This window comes from Oncorhynchus nerka, linkage group LG24 (genome assembly GCF_034236695.1).
Source record: "Oncorhynchus nerka isolate Pitt River linkage group LG24, Oner_Uvic_2.0, whole genome shotgun sequence".
NCBI lineage: Eukaryota > Metazoa > Chordata > Actinopteri > Salmoniformes > Salmonidae > Oncorhynchus > Oncorhynchus nerka.
In genome coordinates, this window is record NC_088419.1 from 18,596,729 (window position 1) to 18,613,005 (window position 16,277).

Genomic DNA, 16,277 nt, shown 5'->3' on the forward strand with positions numbered 1-16,277 from the left:
CGTCCGACCCAACAGGTCCCAGACGTGCTCAATGGGATTGAGATCCGGGTTCTTCACTGGCCATGGCAGAACACTGACATTCCTGTCTTGCAGGAAATCACGCACAGAACGAGCAGTATGGCTGGTGGCATTGTCATCATGCTGGAGGGTCATGTCAGGATGAGCCTGCAGGAAGAGTACCACATGAGGGAGGAGGATGTCTTCCCTGTAACGCACAGCATTGAGATTGCTGGTTGTCATTGCAGGCACAGTCCGATGATGCTGTGACACAGTCCCAGACCCTCCACCTCCAAATCGATCCCGCTCCAGAGTACAGGCCCCAGGGTGACAATAAACATGAATCCGACCATCACCCCTGGTGAGACAAAACCGCAACTCGTCAGTGAAGAGCACTTTTTGCCAGTCCTGTCTGGTCCAGCGATGGTGGGTTTGTGCCCATAGGCGACGTTGTTGCTGGTGATGTCTGGTGAGGACCTGCCTTATAAAAGGTCTACAAGCCCTCAGTCCAGCCTCTCTCAGCCTATTGTGGACAGTCTGAGCACTGATGGAGGGATTGTGTGTTCCTGGTGTAACTCGAGCAGTTGTTGTTGCCACTGCGAGGCCAATCAGCTGTCTGTCCTGTCTCCCTGTAGCGCTGTCTTAGGCGTCTCACAGGACGGACATGACCATTTATTGCCCTGGCCACATCTGCAGTCATGCCTCCTTGCAGCATGCCTAATGCACGTTCAGGCAGATGAGGAGGAACCCTGGGCAACTTTCTTTTGGTGTTTTTCAGAGTCTGTAGAAAGGCCTCTTTAGTGTCCTATGTTTTCATAACTGTGACCTTAATTGCCTACTGTCTGTAAGCTGGTAGTGTCTTAATGACCGTTCCACAGGTGCATGTTCATTAATTGTTTATGGTTCATTGAACAAACATGGGAAACAGTGTTTAAACCCTTTACAATGAAGATTTGTGAAGTTACTTGGCTTTTTACAAATTATCTTTGAAAGACAGGGTCCTGAAAAGGGGACGTTTCTTTTTTTTGCTGAATTTAGATATATACAGGGGTGAAAGTAAGGTGGTACGGTCCATGAGTGGCCGAGACCGAGGCGCGCGTGGACATGAGTGGCCGAGACCGAGGCGCGCGTGGACGTGAGTGGCCGAGACCGAGGCGCGCGTGGACGTGAGTGGCCGAGACCGAGGCGCGCGTGGACATGAGTGGCCGAGACCGAGGCGCGCGTGGACATGAGTGGCCGAGACCGAGGCGCGCGTGGACATGAGTGGCCGAGACAGAGGCGCGCGTGGACAACCGTGGATGCATCAAATCGGGCTACAAGTGTAGGCCTAATGACAATCACAGAATGTCATTACAATACCTGCAGGTGTTTTGTAACTGATGTCTCTTTCCATTCAACAAATTGCAGATGCACAGCGCACTGTTGGGGTTTGGATGCTTAAATTATTTTGTGAGTGAAAGAATGTGCGCAGGAAGCCAACAGGAGCACCTTTGAATCTCTTAAGGATCAGACCCTTTAAAAAAAAAAATCACCTAAAATGACAGGACCTGAAGCAAGGATATGTATATTCTTGATACCATTTGAAATGTAACAATTTCACAAAGATTGTGGAAATGTGAAATTAATGTAGGAGAATATAAAACATTAGATCTGGTAAAAGATAATACAAAGGAAAAAAAGAAACAGGCGCAATTTAGATTTTGGCCACTAGATGGAAGCAGTGTATGTGCAAAGTTTTAGACTGATCCAATAAACCATTGCATATCTGTTCAAAATGTTGTATCAAGACTGCCCAAATGTGCCTAATTGGTTTATTAATATATTTTCAAGTTCATAACTGTGCACTCTCCTCAAACAATAGCATGGTATTCTTTCACTGTAATAGCTACTGTAAATTGGACAGTGCAATTAGATTAACAAGTATTGAAGGTTTCTGCCCATATCAGATATATCTATGTCCTGGGAAAAAACGTTTGTTACTTACAACCTCATGTTAATCACATTAGCCTACGTTAACTCAACCATCCTGTGGGGGGGGACACCAATCCAAATAGATGTTTGTTGAGTTGCGACTGTCAAAAGCAGAGACCCAGCCAGGCATATCTCAATATTTAAACATTTAAATTGCGGAAAAACGTTTTGGAAAGCAAAATTGCTATTGATAACAATGAAAACAATCCAATCTGTCTTTTAGTTATCAATATTCTTAACTTAATTGGCACTAGCGGAGAACATCGGCCATATCCCTGGTGAGTGTGCATATTCACTGTCTTTATCATTGGGTCAATGCTACTTCGTTTGTTTTTGGACAATAATTTCCTCCTCCGAGTTAGATGGACGTCATATTGTATTTGCGTCTCCCCTTTTCATAGGCCGATTATATGGATCAGACAACATTGTTTTTATTGATCTGTTTGTCAGCGTCAGCAGAGACGGCCACCCTGTAATTTTTATAGTTGGCCTATTTTAAAAAATGTGTGCGCGCACTTGAGTGTCCCGTACTAGTAAGAAATTAAATCTACTTTCACCCTTGTATGTACAGTGCATTCGGAAAGCACTCAGACCCCTTCCCCTTTTCCACATTTTGTTACGTTACGGCGTTATTCTAAAATGGATTAAATAAAAAATGTTTTCCTCATTAATCACTACACACAATACCCCACAATGACAATGCAAAAACAGTTTTTTAGAAATACCTTAATTACATAAGTATTTAGACCCTTTGAGCAATCGGGGGGAAAGGGCCTTGGTCAGGGAGGTGACCAAAAACCTGATGGTCACTCTGACAGAGCTCCAGAGTTCCTCTGTGGAGATGGGAGAACCTTCCAGAAGGACAACCATCTCTGCAGCACTCCACCAATTAGGCCTTTGTGGTAGAGTGGTCAGACAGAAGCCACTCCTGAGTAAAAGGCACATGATAGCTCGCTTGGAGTATGCCAAAAGGCACCTAAAGGATTCTCCGAACATGAGAAACAAGATTCTCTGGTCTGATGAAACTAAGATTGAACACTTTGGCCTGAATGCCAAGCGTCACATCTGGAGGAAACCTGGCACCATTCCTATGTTGAAGCTTGGTGGTGGTGGCAGCATCATGCTGTGGGGATGTTTTTCAGCGGCAGGGACTGTGAGTCATGATCGAGGGAAAGATGAACGGAGCAAAGTACAGAGCGATCCTTGATGAAAACCTGCTCCAGAGCGCTCAGGACTTCAGACGAAGGTTCACCTTCCAACAGGACAACGACCCTAAGTACACAGCCAAGACAACGCAGGAACGGCTGAGCCCGGACTTGAAAAATATCGAACATCTCTGGAAAGACCTGAAAATAGCTGTGCATCGACGGTCCCAATCCAACCTGACAGAGCTTGAGAGGATCTGCATAGAAAATTGGGAGAAAATCCCCAAAAACAGGTGTGCCAAGCTTGTAGCATCATACCCAAGAACTCTTGAGGCTGCCAAAGGTGCTTCAACAAAGTACTGAGTAAAGGGTCTGAATATTTATGTAGATGTAATATTTCTAAAAGCTGTGTTGGAATACACTCACTAACATACTGTATAATACATACTTAATTAGTATTTACATACTATTAGTTAATTTAAGTATACTGTAAACGAACATTATGCTTCCAGTTGAGCGTACTAGCGCTTCACCTGTCGAACGGAAGTTGATAATGTTGCTATGCAACCTCTCGCTAGCTTGTCAGCAAAACAAATTACTAGCTAGACATTTTACGACTTCGAGTGTGTTTGTAAATTTGATCTGGAGTGCCAGAGAGCGCTCAGAGTGTGCTCTGAGTGTTTGTAAATTCATAGCATTGTCAGATTGTCCGTTCGTAAATCTAGTGTACCACTGACACTCTGGCCGAGGTGTAGGGCCTTTCTCTCATGTTTCTCTCATCTCTGTCAGGTGAGGGCATCAGGTGTCTTTTAGAGTAGTGGTGTCCTGCATTCTCGGCTTCATTACAGTAGTTGCATGTTCAATCATTTGAGAGGATAGGCTTGCTATTCACATGTTTTTTAAGCTCTTAAAATGTCAGTTCCTTCCATGCATAGTATTTTCTGTTGGTCACTTCATTTTACTGTTTGGAATTAATTTAACCATTTGTTCACCAGTTAATGGGCGTTGGTTAGTCGGCAACAAAATTGACAAACATTTTCATCACTAGTGGTGAAACAATGTATTTTACCCCTTTTTTCAATCTTGGCTCATCGCTGCAACTCCCCAAAGGGGAGAGAGAGGCGAAGGTGGAGTCATGCGTCCTCTGAAACATGGTCCGCCTACCCGTGCTCCTTACCACCCGCCAGCTTAACCCGGAAGCCAGTTCAACTGGCATCCGGGGTCAGCCCGCAGGCAACCGGCCCGCCACAAGGAGTCACTAGAGTGCGATAAGCCAAGTAAAGCCCAACCGGCCAAACCCTCCCCTAAACCGGACAATGCTGGGCCAATTGTGCATTGTCCTATGGGACTCCCGACCACAGCCGGTTATGGCATAGCCCGGCATATGAACCTGGGACCGTAGTAACGCCTCTATCACTGCATGCAATGCGCCACTCGGGAGGCCCGTGGTGAACCATTCTTGATACACACTGGAAACTGTTGAGTATGAAAAACTCAGCAGTGTTGCAGTTCTTGACAAACTCAAAACGGTGCGCCTGGCACCTACTACCATACCCCGTTCCCAGGGGCCTTAAATCTGTCACCCTCTAAATGAAAAACATATACAATCCTTGTCTCAATTATTTCGAGGCTTAAAAATCCTTCTTTAACCTGGCTCCTTCCCTTCATCTACACTGATTGCCATCAATTAGGGATCATAGACTGACCAGGTGAAAACTATGTCATGGAAAGAGCATGTTTTGTACACTACGTGAAAATATTTAAGCAATAACGCCTGAGGAGGTGTGGTATAGTCTGCTAATATGGCAAATATACCAAGGCTAAGGGCTGTTCTTATGCATGACGCTACATGGAGTGTATATTGTCCATATATCACAAACCCCCAAGGTGCCTTATTGCTATTATAAACTGGCTACCAACGTAATTAGAACAGTAAAAGTAAATGTTTTGTCATACCCGTGATATACCACAGCTGTCAGCAAATCAGCATTCAGGACTCAAACCACCCAGTTCATAATGTTAAGTAACCAAGCCGAACTGTACTAGACTGGCCTGGTTACGCTTCCAACATAGTTTCTGAAACTGTGCTAGAAAGGACCATGTGGATAGAAAATACCCAAGCCAGCACAGTATGTCAGCCAATCAGCATTCAGGGCTCGAACCACCCAGTTTATAAAATGCTTTATATGGGTATAGACGTAAAAGAGGTGTACCTTGTCCACAGCAGACACCTTGGCTCCTTTGTCCAGCAGAAGCTCCACTATGTCAATGTTCCTCATCTTAGTAGCTTTGATCAGAGGGCTCTCTAAATCCTGACATCAGACCACATAAAAACAGGTGAGAAAGCCGTTTAAATAGAATAGATGACTATGTGTGTGCGTCTGGTGATAGTTGAGATATGGTTAGATTTACTGTACAGTGTTTTCTCTCACCTTGGTGCAGGTCTCTGTGTCGGGGTTGCACTGGAGGATATCTCTCACCATGGTGGCGTTGCCTTTCTCCACAGCCCAGTACAGGGCTGTCTTGTTGTCCTGCAGAAGGTGAGGTGGATTGCATTTACTGTCATCAATAATGTAGTATTGAATGTCTGTGTCCCCATCCCCTATATAGTGCACTCATTTTCATCAGAGCCCTATGGGCCCTGGTCAAAAGTAGTGCACTATACATACACGCAGTAGAGTGACATTTGGGACACAAGTTATGGGTCTCTGTAGCTCAGTTGGTAGAGCATGATGCTTGCAATGCCAGGATAGTGGGTTCAATTAAATGTGTGCACGCATGACTGTAAATCACTTTGAATAAAAGCATCTGCTAAATGGCATACATACACACATATATTATATGAGTAGTCAGGCGTCAGACTCCCTACCTGTCCTCTGATGTCTATGTCAGCATATTTGTGCAGCAGAGCCTTCACTATCTCCACATGTCCTCCTCTCACTGCTCCGATAAGCACCGTGTCTCCACTCTGTACAACACACACATACACAGGTCAGTACACAGCTTACACAACATCCACATCTCAATACAGCACTTATAATCCACAATCTGTGTGTGCACTCCCTTGCCCACCCTGTCTGGTATGTTGACGTAGGTGCCAGCATCCAGCAGGTCCTGTACTATCTCAGTATAGCCCTCCTTGGCAGCGATCATCAGGGCTGTGTTGCCGTCCTTGTCTGTCATGTTGACGTTAGGGTTCCTCTTCAGAAGCTCCTTCACCACCTCAGGGAAACCTCCCTTCACTGCCACGATCAGAGCTGTCATCGAGTTCTACAAGGGGGAGGGAGAAGATTGGAGGAAGATGTAGAGAAACATAAGTACAGAGCCTTTCTCTATGACTTTAGACAGGTGATAGAGTGAGAGGTGTAGACTGCAGAACAACAATGTTCATTAACATTTATGTTTATTAGAATATCTGTTCATTAGAATATCTGTTCATTAGAATATCTGTTCATTAGAATGTCTGTTCATTAGAATGTCTGTTCATTAGAATGTCTGTTCATTAGAATGTCTGTTCATTAGAATGTCTGTTCATTAGAATGTTTGTTCATTAACATGATATTGTATTTCTGTGGCGTAGAGACATACCGCCCCCTCCTGGTCGACATCAGCTCCATTCTCCAGTAGGTGCATCACACAGTCAAAATTGCCCTTCCTGGCTGCCCAGATCAGAGGGGTGGTACCATACTGAGAGAGAAAGACACACAGGGTTATCCATACTGGCACAGGTCCCTATTTCTGGCCAAACTGGGGCACCACTAACCCAGTGGGCCACCATAAACCCAAAGGTTGGCATTGCCCAGCCATGCGTCCCAATCAGTTGTCTCACCTTGTCAGAGCAGTTGACCTTGGCTCCGTTCTCCAGCAAGACCTGGACGATCTCAGCATGACCTCTGCCTGCTGCCCAGATGATGGGGTACACACTGTATTGCTGATGAGGAAGACAGAGAGTCAGAGGCACTTAGTCAATGGCTGGATAGATGGGGATGTGACGTACTGCATCTCCTTAGCCATGAGGGTTTATGAATGACAGGTATAGGAACGCCATTAACCGTGTGAGGAATACGTCATGAATAGGTATTTGATTGACTGCCATTACCTGCCCAGTAGTGTTGGGGTTGGCTCCGTTCTCAAGGAGAACCTCGGTTACCTCCACGCGGCCTTTATAGGCAGCCCACATGAGGGCCGTCCAGCCTCCCTACAGAACAACATCAATTACTGTACACAAACACATTCCTGCACACATTACACTACCTTCAAGTACATTGAATAGCTCTGTGTTTTTATTGAAAACACTAACTGAAGTGGACTGGAACAAGCATAGAAATCAAGTTGATACAATCACCAAAACATTATAGCTTATTACTGATTGTGGCCAGTTTAACTTATTGAGTGTCTCAGCATGTCCCTGTGCCCTATGTAAGCGCTGCTGAGATAGGACTGTACAGTATAATATACAGTACCAGTCAAAAGTTGGAACACCTACTCATTCAAGGGTTTTTCTTGATTTTTACTATTTTCTACATTGTAGTACAATAGTGAATACATCAAAACTATGAAATAACACATATGGAATCATGTAGTAACCTAAAAAGTGTTAAACAAATCCAAATATATTTTATACTTGAGATTCTTCAAAGTAGCCACCCTTTGCCTTGATGACAGCTTGCACTCTTGGAATTCTCTCTACCAGCTTCATGAGGTAATCACCTGGAATGCTTTTCCAACAGTCTTGAAGGAGTTCCCACATATGCTGAGCACTTGTTGGCTGCTTTTCCTTCACTCTGCAGTCCAACTCATCCCAAACCATCTCAATTGGTTTGAGATCGGGTGATTGTGGAGGCCAGGTCATCTGATGCAGCACTCCATCACTCTCCTTCTTGGTCAAATAGCCCTTACACAGCTTGGAGGTGTGTTGGATCATTGTCCTGTTGAAAAACAAATGATAGTCCCACTAAGCGCAAACCAGATGGGATGGCTTATCGCTGCGGAATGCTGTGGTAGCCATGCTGGAATTCTAAATAAATCACAGACAGTGTCACCAGGAAAGTACCCCCACACCTCTTCCTCCATGCTTCACGGTGGGAACCACACATGCAGAGATCATCCGTTCACCTACTCTGCGTCTCAAAAATCTCATCAGACTCATCAGACCAAAGGACAGATTTCCACCAGTCTAATGTCCATTGCTCGTGTTTCTTGGCCCAAAAATGCTCTTCTTCTTCTTCTTGTTGGTGTCCTTTAATTTTTAATTTTACCTTTATTTTACTAGGCAAGTCAGTTAAGAACAATTTCTTATTTTCAATGACGGCCTAGGAACAGTGGGTTAACTGCCTGTTCAGGGGCAGAACGACAGATTTGTACCTTGTCAGCTCGGGGATTCGAACTTGCAACCTTTCGGTTACTAGTCCAACGCTCTAACCACTAGGCTACCCTGCCGCCCCAAAGTAGTGGTTTCTTTGCAGCAATTCGACCATGAAGGCCTGATTCACGCTGTCTGCTCTGAACAGTTGATGTTGAGATGTGTCTGTTACTTGAACTCTATGAAGCATTTATTTGGGCTGCAATCTGAGGTGCAGTTAAACCTAATGAACTTATCCTCTGCAGCAGAGGTAACTCTGGGATATCCTTTCGTGTGGCGGTCCTCGTGAGAGCCAGTTTCAACATAGCGCGTGATGGTTTTTGCGACTGCACTTGAAGAAACTTCCAAAGTTCTTGACATTTTCCGGATTGCCTGACCTTCATGTTAAAGTAATGATGGACTGTCGTTTCTCTTTGTTATTTGAGCTGTTCTTGCCATAATATGGACTTGGTTTTTAACCAAATAGGGCTATCTTCTGTATACCCTACCTTGTCACAACACAACCGATTGGCTCAAACGTACTAAGGAAAGAAATTCCACAAATTAACAAGGCACACATGTTCATTTAAATGCATTCCAGGTGACTACCTTTGAAGAATCTCAAATATAAAATATATTTTGATATGTTTAACACTTTTGTTGACTACATGATTCCATGTGTTATTTCATAGTTTAGACGTCTTCACTAAACCCTGGAATGACTGGTACCGTAGCTAAGTAAACAACCAAAACACTGCTATTACTTAGGGGTTGTGGCCAATCAAACAGGTATCTCACCATGTCTCGGTGCTCTATGTAAGCACTGCTTTCTAACAGCTCCTTCACCACCTCTACATGGCCTTCCTTAGCAGCACAGATCAGAGCAGACCAGCAGTCCTGAGGGAGAGAGAATAGCACATCACACCGGTCACCATGGAGACAACGGTGACTACCGTTACCATGGAGACATCAGGCAGAGTTTACAATGATTGGCACGTTCATGATGATTGTTATAATGAAGTCAACGTCTTCATAATAGGCTAGGACTTGAAATTAACGGGAACAAAGACGGAGAGGGTTTATGATCCATCTATCATACCACATCATCCAGGTTAACATTGGCTCCTCTCCTGATGAGCTCCTGTACAATCTCAATACTGCCCTGCTCCGAAGCCAGCATCAGGGGTGTCTGACCATTCTGTTAGGGAGGGAGAAAAGGGCATGCATTTTGAAAGACATACTAGAAACACAATGAACAATATTTCTTCGTACAATAATAGACCCAATCTTCCCATTTATCTTCAACAGACGCTTCTCTAAGCTATATTTCACCTTTATTAGACTGTGTCTTCCAAATGGCACCCTATTCCGTATATAGGGCACTACTTTTGAACAGGGCCCATTGGGCTCTGATCAATAGTAGCACACTATATAGGGGATAGGGTGCCATTTGGGGCCCAACCTATATATAATAACTATAGATAGATTAGTATACCTGTAGGCCTATTAGATAGTATGAGGATACTCACGTCACTCCTGCCGTCCACCTCCTTGAACTTGTCCAGATGGGCCTTGAGCGCTGCCAGGTTCTCCTCCTCCACGTAGCTGAAGAGGTTCTGGATGGCCAGAGTGGTCATCTTGATGGAGGTGGTGGTGTCCATGGCTGCAGCTACTTCCCCTCAACACCACAGCACCTGCATGGGGAGAGATCATGGAAATAGAACGCTTTACTAACACTTTACCTATGGCATGGGCACACACAAAATGGCTGCCAAACCACACATTATGGCATCACTGACTTGATTGGGGATTCCGTTCTACTCACCCTAGTTCTGTGGGAAAGACACAGGACAGAAGGGATGTTAGGGTGGGATAACATTGGTGGGAAGGCATAGGATGCTAACAACAGTGTAATAAACACTTTATATAGCTTTGCACCAATAACAGCAAAAAACATGCTTTTCCCTCACTAGTTATAGGCTAACTTTCATTTATAAAAGGCTAGGTTATGCTATATTTGGAGTTTGATTAAAAAGCAGTGTGAAACAGTGAATGTGTGAGAAAGAGCTAGAACAGAGGACATAGCCTAGTTATCTGACCCTGGCAACCAGCAAGTGGGTCGACTACTGTGTGGGTGTCGGTCGACTCACTCCAGTGCTATCTGGCTCCTGCAGCACAGGGGTGTGGGCCTAGCTATCTCCTGACATTTAAATAGCATCAGACTCAGAGAATTAAGCCAGCGCCAGATTTCAACATGCCACTCACTCACTGCTTTGGTGACAGGATTGTCAACCAGGCAGGCAGCCACAGCAGCGAGTTGAAAGAGATATTTGGTTTATTAGTGGCCTCCTGGCTGCTATCATCGTCTGACATATACAGTATTTATCTTCTCACTCAGAGAATAGCCTCTTCTTGGCAATGCTTTGTGTACACACAGTCTTCTTCCTATTTTACAGGCACACAAAATGGCAGCTAGTCTAATTTGTTTTTTTTAGTCTTCTCAAAGCATGTGTTTTGCGGTTATTGGTGCTAGGGTATATAAAGTGCTATTGCATTGTAATTAACCATTGTTTATGGCATAGTTAAAATATATATTTTAGCCTAGCCTAGGTCATACTAGCCTAGGTCATACTATACGTAAACACCAATGGCATAAAAATATAACCAAAAATGTATTGCAAAGAATGAAGCAATAAGGCACGGGGGGGTGTGGTATATGGCCAATATACCGCGGCTAAGGGCTGTTCTTAACGCAACACGGAGTGCCTGGATACAGCCAGTAGCCATGGTATATTGGCCATATACCACAAACCCCCAAGGTGCCTTATTGCTATTATAAACTGGTTACCAACGTAATTAGAGCAGTAAAAATAAATGTTTTGTCATACCCGTTGTATATGGTCTGATATACCATGGCTGTCAGCCAATCAGCATTCAGGGCTCTAACAACCCAGTTTATAATCACATATTTACAACTATTCACACAGGCTCTTTGAGACAGATTTATAGACTAGCTGGCTAAGTGATGTCTACCTGTAACCATTAACTCAAGTTTATTAATCATCATCCATAATGTGTTGCTCCAGAAAACTGGCCAGTTTTAGTACAGTAACTACATTCCTATCCAACACAATACAAGCACAGACAATATAAGCTTACAATTCAGTCAGCCAGCCAAGCTTATGACCTTAACATGGGTGTGGGCGTCGGTCAGTCAAGCCACAAAAACAAACCCCTTCTGTGTGACATGAAAAGAATGACTAGATTAAGTAGCCTGGTCCTGTCGGCAGGCTGACAGCCAGTTAAAAGCATTCCTTCCATCCCCACAGAGCAGAGTGCAGCACAAGCCCTCCAGCATTCCACCTCACGTCACTACCTATTGCAGCAACACAACAGCTGAAAGCAGCCACAAAGAAAAGAAAGTGGAGGCAAGGCAGCTAAACATCGAAACATATCGCCGTGTGCTGCACTGCTGCCAATGCCGTTAACCTGTCGGCTGTCGCATACAGACAGGACATGGCGCAATAATTACATTGACACAACCGAGCAATCTTACCTATGGGAATAATAGTGTTCTCTCTGTGGGTTGTTTTTGCCTGCTGTCTCTTCGCTCTGCAATTTATGCCTCCACATACACTGGTCCTGGCCAGCCTTATTGACTAGGCTATTCCCCCTGGCTGTGGCTGCTGATATTGAATTATGCATGAGGATGAGGTACCACCCAGCCTCTCTGGCACATGCTCAGAGGACAGGGAACAGTGGAGAAAAACAGGCTCAATATAGGCCAGCAGCACCACTGACCTAGAGACTAATATCAAAAGTATTTTATAAAGCCCTTATTACATCAGCAGTTAGTATTGGTAACTTCATTAATATGATGTAGGCCTAGTATGAGGAGGGTTGGAACCTGACCTTCCCTTCTATCTGTGGTATGCAACAAATATAGGCCTAGATGGAACAGCTATAGTACAGTATCTGTGGTATGCAACAAATATAGGCCTAGATGGAACAGCTATAGTACAGTATCTGTGGTAGTATCCTAGATGGAACAGCTATAGTACAATCTGTGGTATGCAACAAATATAGGCCTAGATGGAACAGCTATAGTACAGTATCTGTGGTATGCAACAAATATAGGCCTAGATGGAACAGCTATAGTACAGTATCTGTGGTATGCAACAAATATAGGCCTAGATGGAACAGCTATAGTACAGTATCTGTGGTATGCAACAAATATAGGCCTAGATGGAACAGCTATAGTACAGTATCTGTGGTATGCAGTGAATATAAAAGGGATAAGTAGACTAGGCTATAGGTCAACATCTGGAACTACTGCAGTGTCTCTGCTGTCTGTTCAGACAGGGCTATCTATTTATGTGTTGTGCTTCTCTGTACCAAAGCAAAAGTACTGAAAAATAAACCTACAGAAATGACATCTGTGCAAGCTTGGTTGTTGCTGACTAAACTCATGTTGTTGAGCGGCAACTAGAGTGGGCAGACTGGAAAGCCGCCGTCCAATAAAGTTTTTATTTCAGCACTCAGTGTGTAATTGCGGGCTTTTCTTTGGGTGCTGAAATCAGTTTGAGTTATTATTTTTTTTTACTTCATTGTATGTGATGTCAGAACTCCAGTCCGCACACACTGGTCATCGTAAATCGTAGAGTTGAGTTTAATCGGCTAGCTCAAATAATAAATGGAAGGTTTTTAAAATGTATGTGATGTCAGAACTCCAGTCATGGTCAAAATGATTGCATAAATAATAAATGGAAGGTTTTTAAAATGTGGGATTTACATCAAAATGATGCATAGTTTATGCATACTCGGTGTGTGCAGTGACACCGCTTGTTGCTTTGATACGATGCATTAGATTAGGCTACACCATCATCATCATCAGTCATCACCATTAGGATGTAGAAATAAATTACTTGTTCAACAAATAGAGGCTGCTACCAATCATTGCCTGCTACTAGCTACCTACAAGAGAAGGTTGTAATTGCGGCACGCAATTCAGGGCGTTCCTGTATGTGGGCATTCCTGAATCTGCCGGAACCCCTCATTATATACTACATGGTCAAAAGTATGAGGACACCTGCTCGTCGAACATCTCATCCCAAAATCACGGACATTAATATGGAGTTGGTCCCTCCTTTGCTACTATAACAGCATCCACTCGCCTGGGAAGGCTTCTCACTAGATGTTGGAACAGTGCTGCGGGGACTTGCTTCCATTCAGCCAAAAGAGCATTAGTGAGGTTGGGCACTGATGTTGGGCAATTAGCCCTGGCTTGCAGTTGGCGCTCCTATTCATCCCAAAGGTGTTTAATAGGGTTGAGGTCAGGGCTCAATTATTTTATTTATTTAACTAGGCAATTCAGTTAAGAACAAATTCTTATTTTACAATGATGGCCTATCCCGGCCAAACCCTCCTCTAACCCGGACAACACTGGGCCATTTGTGTACTGCTCAATGGGACTCCTGATTACGGCCGGTTGTGATACAGCCCGGGATCGAACCAGGGTATCTAGTGACGCCTCTAGGATTGAGATGCAGTGGCTTAGACCGCTGCGCCACTCGGGAGTAGGCCAGTCAAGTTCTTCCACACTGATCTCGACAAACCATTTCTGTATGGACCTTGCTTTGTGCACGGATGCATTGTCATGCTGAAACAGGAAAGGGCCTTCCCCAAGCTGTTGCCACAAAGTTGGAAGCACAGAATTGTCTAGAATGTCATTGTATGCTAAGTTAAGATTTCCCTTCACTGGAACTAAAGGGTCGAGCCCGAACAGTGAAAAACAGCCCCAGACCATTATTTCTCCTCCACAAAACTTCACAGTTGACACTATGCATTGGGGAAGGTAGCGTTCTCCTGGATCCGCCAAAAACCCAGATTTGTCCGTTGGACTGCGAGGTGGTGAAGCGTGATTCATCAAGTTTCCACTGCTCCAGAGTCCAATGGCGGGGAGCTTCACACCACTCCAGCCAACGCTTGTGCAGGTGTACGGCTGCACGGCCATGGAAACCCATTTCATGAAGCTCCAGACGAAAAGTTATTGTGGTGACGTTGCTTCCAGAGGCAGTTTGGAATTCGGTAATAAGTTTTGCAACCGAGGGCAGCACTAGACGGTCCCGATCTGTGAGCTTATGTAGCCTACCACTTCGAGGCTGAGCCGTTGTTGTTCCTAGACCTTTCCACTTCACAATAACAGCACTTACAGTTGACTGGGGCAGCTCTAGCTGGGCAGACATTTGACGAACTGACTTTTGGAAAGTTGGTATCGTACGACGGTGTCATGTTGAAAGTCACTGAGCTCTTCAGTAAGGCCATTCTACTGCCAATGTTTGTCTATGGAGATTGCATGGCTGTGTGCTCGATTTTATACACCTGTCAGCAAGGTGTGTGGCTGAAATAGCCAAATATTTACTTTGTATATACAGTGTACTTCTATAGGTTAAAATTTGTCAGTCAATTTTTAAGCTAGGACTGGAGGGAGGCATGGGCACTCCAGTACAGTAAGTGGCATTAATGCCTCATATCGTTGGATGCCAGCCGCCAATAAACCCCACAGAAGAAAGGGCAGGGGTGACAACGGTAGCTAGCTGTAGACAGTGTCCTTCGCCCTCAGCCTGTCAGGCACGGTTTTCCTGCAGTTCTGTTAACGATGGAGTTCATGTAGGAACCAATGGGATGCTCGAGGGTAGGCGTTCCTGCAGTTGAAGGAACGCCCACATACAGGAACGCCCAGAATTGTGGGCTGCACTTGCACACTATCGAACTACAACGTAACAAGCGGACAACCTTGGTACCGTTACAGTAGCTAGCAAGTGAATAATAAGGTAGCTAGCTCATTTCAATTATCAACAACATTTAGATCTAGCTAGCAGCTATTTATTTGGCTTGCCATATCGAATGTTAACTAAACCATCGACTGTCAGCTAGCTTAACGTTAGATCGCACGACATATCACATCTTCTGAAATAAAAATAATAATATTTCCGTGCCTGACTGCGACCATTATTGATTGCAGTATTTTGAATAAAATGGCAATGATCATAATTAGTTGATAACATCTGTTTAAAAGCGAATATGACATTTGCTAACGTTAGCAAGCAGTCAGACAATAACGTTCAGATGTGCTCGAGCTGTCAATCAAACGCCATCTATCAAAGGAGGGCACATTTCGATGCTTATACGTGAGAAACGGCAATTCACAGTGACATACCTTTTAATAAAACGAATATAAATGTTCCACACTTCGGTGTTCTCTTCTCAATCCTCGCCTTATATGCGTGTAGTGCTCACAGGCTAGTCCCCATCCTCGACAACAGCCATTTTAGTGGACCAGAAAAACACAGCACTTACTAGGGTGACTTCCTCCCCGCTGTCCGTCAAATCATCTTCTCCCCGCCTACAAACTGTGACGTGTGGCGCTTTGAGATGCTGGGTTTACTAGGCTACTAAATTACTGTACAAGTTGAATTTGCCATTGCCGAAAACTGCAACGTTAGTAATTATATTTTATTAACGGACTAGAATGTTATGTCAAAGCCTTCTTAGTGTGTTGTGGATTTATTGCTCTATATAGCCTACCACATTTCAGGTTATTGCTCTTATTTATAAATTCCCTTGTTTGTTTCACATTCATTCTCGATATTTTAATATGCAGGAGCTGCTGTTGTGCTGAGGAAAATAATTTTTCAAAACCCTTTTGCCAGGCTGACTAATAATTATTTTATGGTAGGTCAAAGTCCAACATTTTATGAGGAGAGTAAAGGGCAGGTGCTGAGCTGTTATAGCCTGGGTAGTGTATAGGCCCATTCCACCAC

At 44.2% G+C, this 16,277-nt stretch overlaps 1 protein-coding gene across 7 annotated transcripts in view; it reads right to left on the minus strand.

The window, feature by feature from the left end:
* LOC115107609 (kinase D-interacting substrate of 220 kDa B-like) overlaps positions 1 to 15,836 on the minus strand; it is a 48,105-nt gene extending 32,269 nt beyond the window's left edge. For 6 of the 7 annotated variants that reach the window (XM_065008680.1, XM_065008679.1, XM_029631052.2 and 3 more), the window contains exons 1-11: positions 15,674 to 15,836; positions 9,984 to 10,148; positions 9,554 to 9,652; positions 9,253 to 9,351; positions 7,213 to 7,311; positions 6,943 to 7,044; positions 6,702 to 6,800; positions 6,186 to 6,383; positions 5,983 to 6,081; positions 5,546 to 5,644; positions 5,327 to 5,425 (exon numbers count right to left, since the gene is read on the minus strand). In XM_065008680.1, coding sequence (XP_064864752.1) covers positions 5,327 to 5,425; positions 5,546 to 5,644; positions 5,983 to 6,081; positions 6,186 to 6,383; positions 6,702 to 6,800; positions 6,943 to 7,044; positions 7,213 to 7,311; positions 9,253 to 9,351; positions 9,554 to 9,652; positions 9,984 to 10,115 — 1,125 coding nt within the window. In that variant the 5' untranslated portion in view covers positions 10,116 to 10,148; positions 15,674 to 15,836. Of the gene's footprint in view, positions 1 to 5,326; positions 5,426 to 5,545; positions 5,645 to 5,982; positions 6,082 to 6,185; positions 6,384 to 6,701; positions 6,801 to 6,942; positions 7,045 to 7,212; positions 7,312 to 9,252; positions 9,352 to 9,553; positions 9,653 to 9,983; positions 10,149 to 12,010; positions 12,109 to 15,673 lie in introns of those variants that run through there. The other variant, XM_029631050.2, reaches the window with a different exon arrangement.
* Between the last annotated feature and the right edge of the window lie 441 nt (positions 15,837 to 16,277).